The sequence below is a fragment of the Aptenodytes patagonicus genome, chromosome 4 (assembly GCF_965638725.1).
Source record: "Aptenodytes patagonicus chromosome 4, bAptPat1.pri.cur, whole genome shotgun sequence".
Taxonomy (NCBI): domain Eukaryota; kingdom Metazoa; phylum Chordata; class Aves; order Sphenisciformes; family Spheniscidae; genus Aptenodytes; species Aptenodytes patagonicus.
This window is the reverse complement of record NC_134952.1, coordinates 68041064-68057937: the sequence shown is the minus strand read 5'-3', so window position 1 is coordinate 68057937 and position 16874 is coordinate 68041064. Positions and strand designations below refer to the sequence as shown.

General features: G+C 36.4%; 1 protein-coding gene across 3 annotated transcripts in view; it reads right to left on the bottom strand.

The window, feature by feature from the left end:
• LRBA (LPS responsive beige-like anchor protein) overlaps positions 1-16874 on the bottom strand; it is a 416017-nt gene that overhangs the window by 53043 nt on the left and 346100 nt on the right. For all 3 annotated transcript variants that reach the window (XM_076337080.1, XM_076337082.1, XM_076337081.1), the window contains exon 47: positions 6955-7122. In XM_076337080.1, coding sequence (XP_076193195.1) covers positions 6955-7122 — 168 coding nt within the window. The remainder of the gene's footprint in view (positions 1-6954; positions 7123-16874) is intronic.

The window sequence follows — 16874 nt, the reverse complement described above, 5'->3', positions numbered from 1 at the left end:
TGGGAACATTGATGAGCTAGACACCCTAGGCTGCAATGAGTAAACACAATGAAAACACTCCAAACAAAAATTTTTAGTTTCCCAATTACTGTGAAAGTCAATACAGATATTGTTTGGACTGCATAAAGAGCCTGCAAATAATCGAAGCATGCTTCGATAATGAAAGAATGAAATTTTTGTAGCCTGTTCACTTCCATGTTTGATTCAAGGCTAAATGACTTAGTGTATGATAACTAACTAGTATACCTCATCCTTTCCACATACAGAAGAGAAAAAAAAAGTTAAAAAAATGGAAACACTTTCTATTCAAAAAAGTTATTTTTGAAGGATTATGAACATCACTTTTTTCCATCCCTTGTTTACCTTTAGATTACTCTTTCTTATTTAACGCTGGCCAACAAACATGTCAGCTATCTGAGACTGACCAGCCGGGCACAAATGAAAATGTAAAGAGCCCAGGGGGTCTCAAGGCCTCTCTGGCTCTGATAGATCCACAAGACAGGTCAAGCAAGAAGAGGTGAGGGAACTGACTGCGCTGAAAATTTCTATCCTTTGAATTTCAATCAGGGGCTGATAAAAAAAGCACTTGGAGCTGAAGAACTAATTTACATGAGTAACCTCCTTCCAAAAAGCTCTACTACTTCCAGCCAAAGCAGTTGTTTGATTCTTACTTTTCTAATCCTTATACATCAGGCATCTCAGTCCTGCTTTAATTAACTCTAAAATATCACTCTCTTTTCCTGCTGAATAGAGAAGCAGAAGCACCAGATAAAATTAGAATCTATTCTGTAATGAAGGACAAAAGAGAACATCCAGGTCAAATATTTTTCTGGATCGAAACCTAGCTGAATACTTTTGTGTCTGTTTCTAAGCGCTGTAGTAAATACTTAAGTTAAGACAAAGGGAAATAAACCCCCATTCATCATGTCAAACTCTGGGCTGAATGGAATCAAAGAAGTGCCACACCTCCCAGATATCACAGTAAACACTTGCTTACGCTCATTTTGCCTGTTTACTCCAACACCACAGATAGGTCACAGTGTGAGTTGAGATGTGAGAATTAATAGGTAAATGATACAAACTGGTGCCAGGAATGGTGCTCCTGTTATTTTAATGCTCCTTTTACCAGAAGAAAATACTTCACCTTTTCGTGGGAGAGTCCCTTTGCCCAGACAAGCTGATTTCACGCAGTAGTGGCACCTGCCCACCCACAACAGCATCGGAGGCCCTGTCTTCATTACGCAATCCTGCTCTGCATACCTTCACAGGACAAGACCTGGGCGCGGGTTTGTTTGCAGTTGACAAGTCCACCTCTCCTTAGCCATGAAATCAGTATGCTTCCTTTAAATATATTCTTCTTAATTCTGGTTCCATATAATGGCATTTTAATATAGATTTGCAGTTAAAACTAGACCAATTCTTAACATTTATTTGGCTTTTCACGCTGTTCCTGTGCTGTACGTCAAGCATGCCATTTGTGCAACACACTTCTGGCCAGAAATGACTCGAAGATTGTTTCTACAGTACTTTGAATTTTGCCTGCATGAATTTGTTACTTACTGAATTCAGCACATCTAAATTTACTGCTCTGTGACAGCATTTTAGAATCACTTTATCCTACTTTTTAAAACTCATTGCAGCCACAACAAACTGTTGCCCAACCTGCTAAAATCAGACTGATCGTTTTCCCAACTATTTAGTAAATGTTAACTATGCTATAAATACAAATTGTGTTTATACTTTGTGAAAGATTCACTGTTGTCAGAGTTCTCCAGCTGAGTTAGAGCTGAAATACGCTATTAACTCCCACCATGAACACAGCTAAAAGAGAGGCCAAAAATGCTTTCTCTGGGATAAGATATCAGATCTGCTACTGCTGTCATGAAACTGGGGTCATGTAAACTAAACATCCTTGTAACTTCTTTTGGAAAGCACAGAAGTCTCTCAAACTGTAAATATTTAAAAATAAAATTAGACTTGTAAGAGATAGGTCTAAGATGCATAAAACTTACCCAAAGATATTATTCTCGGGCAACATTTAAAAGCTATTATCCATAAAATAATTTATCCCATATGCCTTAAAACTGAAAATAAAAGAATTTTTTCCTCTTCTTATATAATCAGAAGTGGCACATTCAAATAACATACCAAATGCTATGTCCAAGCTGATTCTTCACAATTTTTGAAACTCCTCATTTCATATGGAAATAAAGTATCTACAGTAGAAAGAAAGGTGCCGATAGAATGGAGAAAGCTGTACTTCCTAATGTTAAACAGACTACCTTCATGTAAAAAAAGGCACCTTCTCTTCAAAGGAAGAAATATGAAACAACTGAATCATCGAAGGCTAAAAGCAAATCACTTAAAGAAAGTATGTGGGGTATTAATTGGATGGGACTTATTCTCATCTTTTTCGAACTATCATTGCTAATTTAAAAATCACCAGTCTTCCTTAATTGCTGCCTCCAAAGATCATATCAGATGATATTTTAAAAATTATTTAAAGAATATGGTTAGGTGCTTTTTGATAAGCATGGTACAAAAGTATGCTTCCTGAGGTTCCGGGGTTCCTGTAGTAAATCAATGACGTATTCTCCAAGTAGTATTTTGCCTTTCCACTATTAACTTCATCTCTTTTCTTTACTCTTATCCAGTGTTTATGCTAGCTACATAGGGGTATCAGTGGAGAAATGGACTTTTAATTAGGAACTCCAAGTGCAGCCCAGATTCAGGATCATCCTTTGCTACACTATGCCAGAGACAAGAGGAATTTCTATTCTTCTGACCAAGACACTAATGGAATACCCACAAATCAGTCCAAGATACAAATTATTTTCTATGGATTGTGCTTCACCTCTTAATCAGTTGCTTGTCTGAATGGCTTAGATCTAATTCTACTACTTTTTTTTTTCCCATTCTTGGACAGCTATTGCAAAAAGAGAGCAGAGTTTGCGATAAGAAGGTGCTGTGAATTCTCTCCAGAACGGTTGGATGACATTTATCTGTGCTACTGTGACTCCTTGCCTCTTCCATACAGGCAACAAAAAAGCCCTTCCACAGCAGATTTTGTGATTGGGAGTTCCACAGACCAAAACGTGGTGTTCAAGAATGAGTCAAGAGAAGGTAGTCATATAGCATACCTCTGCTGGCAAATACTGTATTTTCCACCAGAAAGAGATGTGGTATTTACTGCTTGTCAACTGAACAGCAACTTGCCTCTGCAGTTGTAACCTCCTTCAGCAAGATACACAAGTACAAGGATCAGAGTCAATGACAATGCTGCTAAAATGGCTCAAGGAGAAAAGAAGAGGATGAAGGAATGGCCTCTGCAGGGAGGGGTAGTGCACAGCTATGCCAGCAGACACAATGGATCTCTTGCCTTGCTTCTCCTGGTTGCAGTTCCCTTCCCCCACTGGCTGCGACTCAAACCCTTCTCTCTTGATCTACTCCCCTCCCCCTGAGATTCGCCTTTGAATTATGCAAGCTTTGCACTCCCCAGGGTTTATCTGCCAAAAGGTAGCATGTGGCCCATGGTTTGCATTTTAGTTTAAAATTTTCTATTATAGCAGTCAGATCCTTTCAAAATACTTTACTTCCTTTATTCCCATAGGCAGAAAGAATGGCAGAAAAAAATTGTTCACAGCAGTATGAGAGGATGTAAAAGTTCTACATTTTCAGTTTAAAAAAAAGAAAGGTGGAATATGGTTTTAATCAAGTAGTTTTCCTTCCTAGACGAGTGCTTCCTTCTTGTAATATATATAACCTGACTGCCTATAAAAATAAAGGTGCCAGTTGGAGCCATTTAGGAGACCTAAGGAAATTCTGCATTAACCTAAACTCCTCCACTCCTCAGTTCCTTCCACTATTATTCTGTGTGTGGCCTCTCCTGACGAGTTAAGTCACCAATATCCATACATTTATCTGTGAAGATACTTCAGAAACACATGCATCACAGGCTTCTCATTACTGATGTGGTCCAGGCTTAGCATAGACTATCTACGTGGAGAAACTGCCATAGTTTAAGCACATGCTATTATTTCCATATGATACCTAAAAGCCTGAGTAACTTGCAACTCTCAGAGTATAATGAAACTTCTCCTTGTTTTAGGTTTGCAAATAAAAATATATTTTCTGCTACAACTGTCAAGATTTAAAGACCCAAACCCTGAACTTTATCGAGAGGAGAAAGCCAAAAGCATCCTTCTTGAAACCAAGAAATCCAGAATAAAATTTCCGGTTTAACAGTTGCCTAATAAACAGATACTAAATCTGAGGTGTCGTGCCTGCCTAAAAATGCTGTTAATTGTCCAGATCAGAAAGTCATTTGGCCTCTAACCAGGAATTTGGTGGAGAAAACAAGAAATATTTTCTGGCAAGCTGACTGAAGGAGAAAAATAAATGCTGATTGAAGCTGCGCGGCAGTACAGAACGTTAGCACGGGTCCTCAGGGAGATGGATTAGTAAGCAGGAAGAAGGTGAGGCTGTCAAAGGTGCATGATAAATTCATTTAGCACATAGATATAGAATGATTATGCACATAGATATACACACAAACAGATTTTTTATTACTTTCATCTTTACTAATAAGTAAAAATGGAATAACTCACCATTGGTGATGAGTCATTAAATCTCTGCACTGTCAATATCATATCAGAGCTGATCACATGTACCATTCAAATCACATAAACCCATTTACATAATAAAAAGATATGCTTTACAAAATACGTGTAAATAGCAAGGGACACCTAACTAAACAGGAATCTTTCTACTGTTTTACTGACCTGCTTAAAAATACTAAATAAAAATATTCAATTGGACCAATCTTCAAGTAACTCAGAACAAAAGTGCTACAAGATACCATCCATTCTGCTGCCTGCATTCATCAGCATGTATTTTTGACAGCACCAGTCGTGTTTCGAAATTCTGCTGCTGCTAAGCTACTCCATTATTATGAACTCAACAACACTGCTATTCTCCCTCGCTTGTTTTCATTTTATATGCCACTCAGTTCAGGCAGCATAGAACAACTCCAAAATAAGAAACATTGTAGTAAAGTACAATAAAAACATGACAAATTCAAAAGATTTGGTAACAAACTATATTAATATATTTATAGAAGTACAAAGTGAATGCCTCCCTAACTGAGATGATCCACACTTCCAGACAGATTTGTAACTTCCCTGGTCTTAAATTACTTTTTTTCAGGCTACGACACAAGTAGAACAGATCACAGTTAACCTAATAGAACTGTTTTACAAAAATTAAAAACTACATAAAAATGGTGTGTGGCAGACCGCTATTTTGATTAGTATTACTTCAATTATTAGTTTCATAAATGATAGTTCAATGACGGTTCATTTAATACCAAAATTAAGAACAAATTACACACAACGCCCAGTCTATTTTTCAGCTCACACTTAAACCTGGCACTTCAAGAGTCTAATAAATACTCTTACAAGGTAAGAATATTTCCTTGTCAGTGTACAGTGGACAAACATTATCAATGAAATGAAAACATGACAGGGTGAACATCTAGTACCCTTGGGTCAATTACTGTTTCAAACCCAGGTGATGACATATTTTCTTAAAAGCCAAGTGTTCCAGTATCTTTTTCCTTAGCTCAATTAAATGTATTTATGTGCAACATCTATATTTTAGCTCAAAGTGGACCAAGATGCGGTCTGCAGACTGACAGCAACCCACATAATTATGACATCCAGCCATCACTTTTGGTACTTAAGCCAGTCCTTGCGTACCCCTACCTGCCCTGCATACCCCCCCAAGCCTTTCCACTGCACCCACAAGCCAGCTACAACCCACAGCGTTGCTATGGTGTGGCTTTCTCTACAGAGGCTGTCAAGGTGCCCCAAACAGTCAGATGGCCAGTACGTACAGAGAAAACAGTATTCTTTAAAATAATAATTGTTTACTTCTCAGACCTTCTTTCAATAAGCAATAAATAACAAAAACTTCCATTAGGATTAGCCTAGAATTCTACAGTGAACTTCAAAGCTAGTATTTGTAAGCAGAAAGGTCTTCATTCTTGTTTTCATTCAGTTCACGCATATATTCCCTGTTGATATACATCTAGCCACCCTTTTAAATAAAACTCTTGATAGCATTCACATTACTTTGTTCTCAGGGACTCAGAATATTTTATAACAAAGTACCAGTTACATTTATTCTATAATTAATATACTTGAAGCTATATTTGATACCAATGTATTGTCTGAACAGAGGACGTAAACCCGATCAAAAATCTGTTTTAATCACCCACCCTACCCTGCCCTTTTTTTTTTTTCCAACAGCTGTTTAGATAGAGGAGGGAGGAGTCTTTAAGTCCACAATATCCTCAGGGATACTTTAGCAAATAGATTTTTCTGAATGGCGCTGAGTCTGAGTGAGACTACTGATCTTTCCAATGTTTAAATATTTACTTTTGCATATGAAAAATACAGGACAAGTTATTATTAATTTGCTAGCAAGCCAAATACAAATAACGGAAGTTACAAAACTATGGTGTTTGATGTGTACTACATACGCAGGATTGCATTAAAAGAGAACTGTTGAAACTGTAGAAGTAAATTCAAAAGTGCAAGCCAAATCAAGGTTGCTCACTGTCTTCTGCCATTAAGATCCAGTATTAGTGAACAAAATGATTGCCCTCAGCAACTGAAGCAATCCTTGAACATTTGTTTTTATATTGGCATCCAGTTTGTGCTGAATCCAGGTGCACGAAGTTTAAGAACAACTTGCACGCTTGTTCCCTTAATTTTGCATGCTGTGATGACTGGTTCAGGCACCTTGCATTTGACTGGCCTGGAGCCAAACCACAAGAGAATGCAAAGATTTGAACATTCGCCGGTAGCCTTGAACAATGTGGAGTCCTTACACTTTCAACACTGCAGTGGTTAACAACGATTTTCCTTTCCTATATTTAAAGTACAAACTTACCTCTCTCAATACGGAATCCGTTATTGAGCTTAAATTAACAGCTCCTTCGTAAGTCAAATAGTAGAATACATTCAGGGACCTAACAGCCTCTGGCCCTTGCTGTTTGTAGCCAAAAATCAGATCAATCCACTGGTGAAGCTGGCAGGAAACAAACTCACTTTCTAATGCCTGTGAAAAAACCACACACAAAATATATAAACTTGAGTTTGACAGACAGAAGCATTTTTTTAATAGCGTACAAAATCATCTTAACAAGTCTAAATACAGAACTGATAACAGTATTTTAGACATCCTATCCAAAAAAAAGGTGGGCCCTGTGATAGATGCCAGAGTCTCATGCCCTATTCGCTGCTGACCAGAGGACCTTGCTTTTTAAACTATAATAGTGGGAATAAGAAGAAAAGCAGTAAGTGGAAGGCACTTATGCATTTATGGACAGCCAGGCTATGTTTTTATGAACTCTCAAGATGAAATTGTGCTTTTCTGCACAGTGAACAATAACAGCATGATAATCTGATTCTGACAGACAGAGAGAAGATTGATAGACTTGGGGAAACTGAACTAACTAGGGATGTTAGGATACAAATTATTTAACATGCTGGAATATCAACTTGCTATTACTTTTATGCATTTCTTGTATATCTCTCTTACACAAATCTATACAGAAACAGTACTATGCTGAATGAATAAGCCACTTTTCTGAAGATGTTATCCAGCTACAACCCAATCCCCAAGACAAAAGCATCCAAACAATAATGAATCTCTCCATAATGGTATTAGATACAGCACAAATACATTAAAAGATAACTTAAAAATCATTGTCATCTAAAGAGTTAATTCATCTCGATTAAATCACTAGCAGGATTTTTCTCTGTTTCATACAGAGGAGTCAATATACGTCTTATTTGAATGAGCAAATGAAACAACGTAAAAAAGTCTGATATTCTCTTCATCTAATGAAACAAATGGCATTTTCCTTGTAAAGGAAATTCCTAATTTTGAGCAGAGGAAGTTAAAATTAATCTGAAAACCAAGGAAATCACTCTGCAATTTGCACACAAAAATGATGGGTTTGTTTCATTAACCGATGCCTGAAAACAACATTTAAATTGACACATAAAACCAGCAATTGTCTCAATTTGTGTGGTGCACTCCACACAAAAGCCCTAAATATGTTCAAATTAGAGCAAGCTGCTTGATTGTCACTGCAGTCTCATGTCATATTAATGCATGACAAACATTAAACCATACACTTAAATGGCAATTTATATCATTTAAATGTTTACTGCCACACCAGATCATCACTCATTTAAATGTGACTTTCTGACAGCTAATTTCAGTTAATTTTCCTCGATTCACTTAATTAGAACTTTCAATCAAGAAAAGACCTGTACATATCTTCAACATCATATCATTCTTTTTTTTATTATTATTTTTATTAGGATTCCCAGCTACTGAATTGCTGAAAGCATTTTTTAAAATGAATTACCACACAGTATAGTATCTCTTTGGATGATCATATGGAAATACCTTACTACATACATGCTTAGACAGGATTTTTTCTTTCTTACTTTTTTCTTTTTTTTTTTTAAATTAAAAAAACCCCAACATTTAGACACAGACACGCAATTAAAACTATAAAAAAACACAAGCGGGCCAATTAAAAATTAATGATTTCAAAATTGTTTAATAAGATAAAACCAGTCAGGAGTCTCATGAGTGTCCATAATACTACAATGTGCAGCCATAAAATTCTACAGGGCTCAGCAAATGACAATGATAGGAATTAATTTTCTTGCTATCCTGCTAAAAAAAAATTAACCCTAGAATATACTTACTGTTATCAAAATAACTATGTCAGGAAAAATAGCATTAAGAACTTGTGATTTTTTTTTTAATGTATATATATATATTTAGTATGTGCAGAGGTTGTTCATATTTTCCTTTTCTTCAAAAGCTAGATTTTTAATGGGTCATATTACCCTCACAAAGCATTTGGACATGAATAACTAAAGGAATATCACTCTGCAAACTCCTCAGATTAACAGATATATAAATCTGACTTTTTCTTAAAAAAGCAAAACTAAAACACACTCTTTGCCTTTTCATGGAATGGTTGGGAGCCATGCTGAATTTACTTCTCTTTTTCAAGTTTAAAATGATTTTACACTTGTAATTTATACAGATTCAAAAGTAGATAAATTTCTTTTAATTTTTTCCACGTTAGGCCATTTTAAATCTTCTTTCTTATTTGCCAAATCAGAAATAAAAGGGCTAAATGAAAAATGACTACAGTCCGCATCAATACCCAGGACCCTGAAGGACAGACCAAACATAGCACACAAATTCAAAGGCTAAATAAGCTTGCCTGTCATTTCAGGTTCACAGTTAAGCTCTTGGTTGGAGGGAAGTGCTTATGCTATGACACAATCAATGGAGGAACAATAGTTAACAGTCTGTATAATGATTAAAAAATAAAGTAGACTTTAAAGGAAAACAACAATCTACCAGTACGTGTGATGCACTTTATAGCCACACAGGTACATATTATTTAAGTATGGGTACTCCTTAAAAAAAAAAAATCTGAGAAGTGAAGAAGTTCCAATTTGCATAACTATCCAGTTTTAAAAAGGCTTTTTTTAAAAAAATGTTACAGTTAGCATTTACCTCTTGCAAAACTAAACCAAGGGTATAGATGGCTAAGCATTTAGGATTACTTAAGCATCTAGGACAGCCAGTGCTCATTAAGGCTCAAGTTAAATACGGCATGCAGCGATGGGATACTAACGTCCTTCCCATGCTGCTCTTAAAGCAAACCAATCAATTGTTAGCGCTCCCACAGCAGACCAAGTACATCATTTACTGCGTGCTCGGAGGAAAATGTGCAAAACAAGAAAATCCTCTAAAATGTCCAGCATAATACAGTAATATTCAATCCTACTGAGTTATTGTAAAATAAATCAGTGACTAATGCCCAATTGTTAAAGGATCAAACAAGACCATGAAAAGACCGTCACATGAAGCCACACACAAATTGTCAATTCTGTCCACAGGGACTCATATTAACTTTGACAAACTGTCTTGGGGCTGATATCTGTTTCTTTAATGAGATCTATTAGGCAGAGACTAAAACACTTGAGATATGCTAAGAAGTACAGTATACAGATGTCAAACACAAACACCTATTAGTAACTTTCATTTCTCCGTTCCCAAGGTAGAAACACTTCAGACACATCAACAAATTGAAGCTTTGATCTTACAAGGAAATTTTAGTTTATTCATAAATATTTTTCAAATGCACAATCTGATGTCACTAAATATGTGCAATCAAAACTACTTCTTCATGAGTGACTCTGAAATACATTATCTTATGTGCATCTTTTCCTGCCCCGTTTTCTGAAAGGAATGAATGGAGAATAATTTCCCGCTAGCAGCCGAAGACTAAGATCAGTCTAATACTGATACAAATGATTTGGTAAAACATGATCAGAACGACAAAAACATAAAACTAGCACGTTAGGAACGATTTTTCCTTTTTCCAGTATAAATACTCTAACCATTTATTATGATATATTTTCCCAAACAATATTATACCCTTGGAATCAAGAGTTGCATCTTTAAAGGGACTACTATTGGCTTTTGCCCTCTACTTTTCTTTCTGGTTTAGATTATGTAATGACATATAGCATACGAAATGATGTCTATTAAAAATGAATATATACTGTGCTTGAGATTGGGATGTTCCAATGCTGAAATTAGATGAAAAGATTAACTGTATTTCTTTTCACCAGCATAGATATTTATTCATAATCAAGCTATTCAGAAATAGACCACAGACTTGCTTGCCTTATTCCTATGCTGATTAAAGCAAAGTAATCTTGAAGCACAGCATAAACCATGCATGTAACTCTTATTTGAAAGACAGAAAAGAAGTCCAACCTATACAAAATGTGTTTTATATAGTTAAAATGAAAGTAGAAACTTTGATGAGAAACCAAAACTGCTACTCATACATGAATAATCTTTCCTATTCACTCAATTAAAAAAAAAACCAAACAAAAACCAGAAACCCCAGGAATATACTACATCAGCAAGTAAGAAATTACAAATCTCAAGTACAAATAATTGCCTATTACCTTTAATGGGCTAAATATTTTAATTCCTCTTTGAAGTAAGGAATTCCTTTGAAACACTTAAAATAATTGAGTCTGGTTTTTTACGTTCCATTTGAAAAATATTTATGTATGAACAGAAAAGCATGGATTAGGATTTCACACATTTTTAGCACAAACACAATTTTGATGTAAAAAATACTCTTCTTGAACACGACAAAGCACCCTCATAACTGCAGTACCAGGTAACTCCTTTAAACTAAGTGCATATTCTGGCTTGGAAGTATGTGCGTGCACGTACATTTAAAAAAAAAACCCAAGACCAACAAAACCAAACAACTGGAATTATGTTTGCATGTGCAGGCTTTCAGACACAAGTTGGTAATGCTGCCTTAACATTGATATATGACCTTTGTAAGTTACAATGAAGAAGGCTGGGTTTTTCAGCCTAATTAGAACTGTTTCAAATTTTCCTGCTAAATATATGATAGAAAGTCCTTTCAACTTTTTTTTTTTATTCTAGAGTTTCTTTCCATGTCAACCTTGTTCCAATCAAAATATGTTTTGAATTAAATTATTTTGATTCAATATGTGGATCACATTTCACTTCTAAGATTTAAAGTCCAAAAAGGAAAAGTTTAGGCTGTTCAAACAAAGCAAAAGCAGCCACTTTGCGGAAAGCTATTCACATTTACCAAGACTGACAAATTGTTTGTGTGCACCATTAGGTCTAGTTTCTGCAATAGTTGCCAGATTTCCTGTCCTCCTAATAACATATTAACTCTTGAAGTGCTGGCTTTATCTTTTGAGGTTTCTGAGTAACCACTAGTATTTAAAAGTATATTCAAACACACTTTCACCGGCAACACTATTTGATCACATGGGTAGACATCTGAGGAAAAAAAAAAGTATAAAAAGCTATTTGAAAGATATTGAACTCAAGCCTGCCTTGAAGATATCAGGAGGAGGAGGAGGAAGAGGACAGCAGCCATACTAAGGAGAAAACTCCGAGTTCTGCATGAGGTAATACAAATTTCAAAAGGATGAAACAGACATCAAAACTGTTTACATGATTGGTGGTTTCTAACTTGCTAAATAACTGTTCCAAGCAAATGCATATAGTTTTATTTACTGTATTTTGCAATTTGTTTTAAACATGAAATACTTCAGAAAGTGAGCAATTACTTTACAGCTTACGTTATAAGAACTATCTGATTTTTCCTTTTTTGTGTGTGTGTTCCAGAAGTGCACTGCCAATGTATTCTTCATTACTGTTATAACCAAAGTTAGCATTTTACTTTATTTCTCTACTTGGTTACCAATACCAGGACAAAATAGAAAAAGAACTCTGGAAAATATAATCTTAATAAAAAAATTTAACTCAGATGCTTTACTGGAGACGACTGATCTTACAGAACAAAGGATATCAACAATCTGAGAAGAAGCTCAGACATAGGAGATCTCTGGAAGATAAACTTCCCTTCCTCTGCTCCTTCTACTTCTCTGTATTTAACAGTAAGGTACTAAGTAACGACAAAAGAGAAAGTTTATGTAATAGTGTAACTGAATGAAACAGAATTTTGTGGCAAGGTATATTCTGCATAAGCAGCACGTAAACAAAGAAAATATTTTGCAATCTAATGACTCAAACTCCTATCTGAATTTATGTAATTATTACCAAAGTAAGAGTGAATTAGTAGGATGTTTAGCTAAAAATCTCGAGCACTTTTGCATCTTTTGGTGATTTCTGTATTCAGTCTACAACCATTATTTTGTAGTTTAAATGGACAAGTCAGACAGCTGTTATTTATTTTATAAAATGAAAGCTACATTTCCTTCGAAATTTGGCTTTAATCTCAACTGAAATGTCTATCATTAGGTGCCAGGAATAAAAGATTTAGATGAATAGGAAAACTTGCCTTGGAGCGTTCTTAGCTACTCTTTCCATAAAGGGCACTGATCACCCTTAAAAAAATATTTCTTAGTATATCCATGATAATCTGCAAATTTGAGAGCAATATTTTAAGTCCAAATTGCTACCATTTACCATGAACAGTATATAGATAAACAGACCAAATGTTGCATTTCTGTTGTTAAGTTTCAAAGTTTAGACATCTACCTTAGGTGCCAACAATGAAAACATTTACACAGATGTTTATGTTTACTCTTGTGAGCAATTCCACAGCCTTCATAGTAGAACAACTTAGAAAGGTGAAGTAAAGCATCGTGGCTTGCAGGATCTCCAAAGTCACGCGTTAGAAGAAGACACAAGCATATGGCCGTTAGAACATTTGGAGAGCTAGACTTAAAAACGCAAACTTCCAAAGATGACACTATAGTGTAGAGAAACTGAAAACAGGTTAAATAAAGCCAACACAGGTCCCAAAGCAGTGTAGTTACAATATCACACACTGAACAAGGGCCGATTTGCCCACAGTGTGTGTAATTGGTATATCCTTTTCCTTGAGCATGCACACTGGTACTCAACAGTTAATGAACTATAAATTCACGTGTTGGCTTACCTCACTTGTTCACATATTCCACCAGTCATGGTTGTGACAATACTAACTTCCCCATTGAAAAAGAGCGGACAAAACCTGTCTCAACCAACTGGCTCCATAAACCAACAGATGCTTTTCAAAAGGCATACCAAGAATGGTCCCTTCCTAATTGTTTGATTTCTTCTCAGCCAGAGGTAGAAAAGATACAGAAGAATTGCGATAGGAACAAAAAATGATCAGGAGGTCTTTATTAAATTCCCCTACATGAAAAATAATATATAAAAGCCATAATTAATTAGTTGTGGAATCACACAAATGGCTGTCATTATTCACAACTGTGATAATACTGAAGTATGTGGCTTGCATTTGTCCTTCCCCAGTGACACACAGAAAATCTAACCACGACTGGTTAGACCATAACCATTTATTATTACAAATATGACTAAAAGCAAGTATTTATAACACCAGGAGGTGTTGCTGATTTCTCCACCATTTCTATCTCCCCCCACCCCACCCCTGCATTTTTTGTCCACATGTAAAATGTCTGCTACGTTGTTAGAGGATTCTCTCCTCTAGAAGAGTCAGCAGCATCCCGAGGCCAAGACAGTGAATGAAAATCCCTTTTAAAAACCCTCACACACAGCACCAAAAGGAGGCAGGAAGCTCCCTCCTCCCTGAAATTCAGCAATTCCTCTCCCAGTTCCTCCAGCACTTGTTTGCATGAAGACTGACAGCCTGGATCTGGAACCTATTACCCATGGAAGCACAAGCTGTTAACCACACAGCTGACAGTTGGCTCAGTCAAATTAGTTTAAATGAAGTTTTGTATTAAAAAACCCCACCTAAACACCAAAATCCCACAAGATATGACCGTATTTTACAATGCAGTGTTGTGTACTGATGGAGCTGACTGAGCTGGCAGTGAAGCTGTGCAATTGTGTCAGCATCCCGTCCTGCCAAGCTAACATACCCTTCCTCTCAGAAGGTTAATGCAGGTATACTGCTTCTAACGCTTCAGCTAACTTGCATACTTCTAGCCGAGGGACTTCTGCATGGCATCTCCTTGAGCCTTGTCAACACGATCACAGTTGCTTCCGAATGTCAAGTATTAGCCAAAGACAAACTGAAAGGTCAGAGTACTACACACTTCCGAAAGGGCATTTGTCATAGTAAACAGTGATTCACCTTTTAATGTTACAGATTCTTTCCCATTAAGAGAGAGGTGCAAAACACACCCTACAAAACCTTAAACCATGTACAATTTGCTCGCCTTTGAGGTTGAACAAGTTTTTTCACTGAAGCTAGAAACAGGCCAAACTCTTAAAATTCAGGAAAGCGTTATGATTAGAGTACACTTACCCAGTGGTGGGGTTTTAGCTTACTTATTACTAAATGAATACATAGCTAGCATAACTGTAATGTAATATATGGTGAAACTTCGTGGATGCAGTGAAGGTCATGAAGTTTTAGAAAACGTCTGAAACGTGAACTGAACTTGCATGATCAAAATGCAAAAAACCCATTTATGTGAACACAGACAAAACTACACTTGAAACAGCTTTCATGTTAAGTATTAGGCTGGGTACTACCATCCCATTTAATCCTCAAATTAAAGTTTAAGCCTACGCATACTGTCTGGTTAGTGACAGCACAATACACTTCAAACTGGGAGAAACTAGTGATTTTTTAAAATGTATTTTACATCTAAACTGCTCGTACATTTCTTCCTTCTGATTTACTCTGTAAGCCCTAAAAGTCAACTGTTGCTTTATTTTTGCACTCTGTTTCAACAGCTTGCAGCATTTATACTGTGCTTTGATGTGTCAGTTGTATATGCAATTCACAAGTACTGTGATGATCAACAAGTATTAGTATGCATGTAACAGGAGACAGAAATGGTTGCAAACACATGGTCTTCAAATCACTGCAAATAGCACAAGCAAACATCTTAGAAGAGTTGTAGAGACTAATCTAATTTGTCTTTGAAGCCAGTTCTGGGAAAAAAATATTCTAGAAAAATTTGTTTAAGATTAGGAAGTGGTATGACAAAAGGTCAAGGAATTTAAAATTTAAAACACAGTTTAGACACAAGTCATGCAGACAAGTCATTTGAATCTTGTCATTTGACTTGTCTGCTAATTCACAGAATAGGAAGCATTCAAGAGCTTTTGGAGAACAGAACACAAGATTTACAAAGGCAATTAGGGTACCACATCCGAATAAATCAAACAGTTACAAAAATAGGAAACAGCACTATACCATCATGTGGCACAAATGTGTAACCCACTCTGGGGCTAACACGCATAGATAAGCACGGGATTTGCTTCCTTGTGATGATTATGAACAGCGAAGCCCTGATCTTTTATAAAGACATCCTGGGTGGTTGCTTAGGACGACAATACAAGGTATGTTTGGCAAGGACACCAGACTCCTTAAAGTTGGCATTTAACTGGAATGACACAGGAGAATAATTACTTGACTTTAACAATGACAGAGAAAGGGAGAATTTGTGCATCAAGGACATTATCAGCTTCTACATCCAGCATTTAAGAAAAAAAATCAGATTTCTGGAAGATACCATTTGGAAAATGAAACACTCTTTGCAAACTTCCCCAAACACAGCAGGTTCTTTTGTTCTGGCATATTTGCTAAGCAAGGTACCAGGAAGTCTGGATCCAGAAGAACTGGTGCTCAGGGTGGCTCACCTTCTATCAAATACCCTAGGACAAGCACTTCCACTGTCTCCTGATTAAGGAGGACACACAGTCTTGACTGTTTGTGATGCCCTATCTCAGGGGATCCCCTGGGCTGCCTCCAGCTACCTGGGAGTAGTTTGGCTAGTGCTGGAATTTGTAACAGAACAAAGAGCTCTTAGGAGTCAGGTTCAATGCTCGAAAGAAATCAAGGTGAAAATGGATTATATTTGTAAATTACTTCTTAAAGTGTCCAACCTTAGAAAACGCAAAATCTCTCTTTTTTATTCTAATTTCATCATGCATTGCATGTTGAGTTTCAACTAGTTTTGCTCATAATGCTTTCTCGTAGATAGTTTAATTTCTTCTAAATGTTATTCCCTTCTTTCACCTAAACTGCTTCACATTTCCACTATGACAGCTGTACGCAGAAAGACAAGTGATATATTGAGTATATTGAGCATGCTCAGGAAATCAAGGCATAAACACCTCCAAGTGCAACAGACATTCTGTAGCCGGTTGAGAGCAAACTTTTCATAACCTTTATATTACTCTGCCATGAACCGTGTTAGTGGGAAGGCCGTAGGAGATGAATACTGTTAACATTTAGAGGT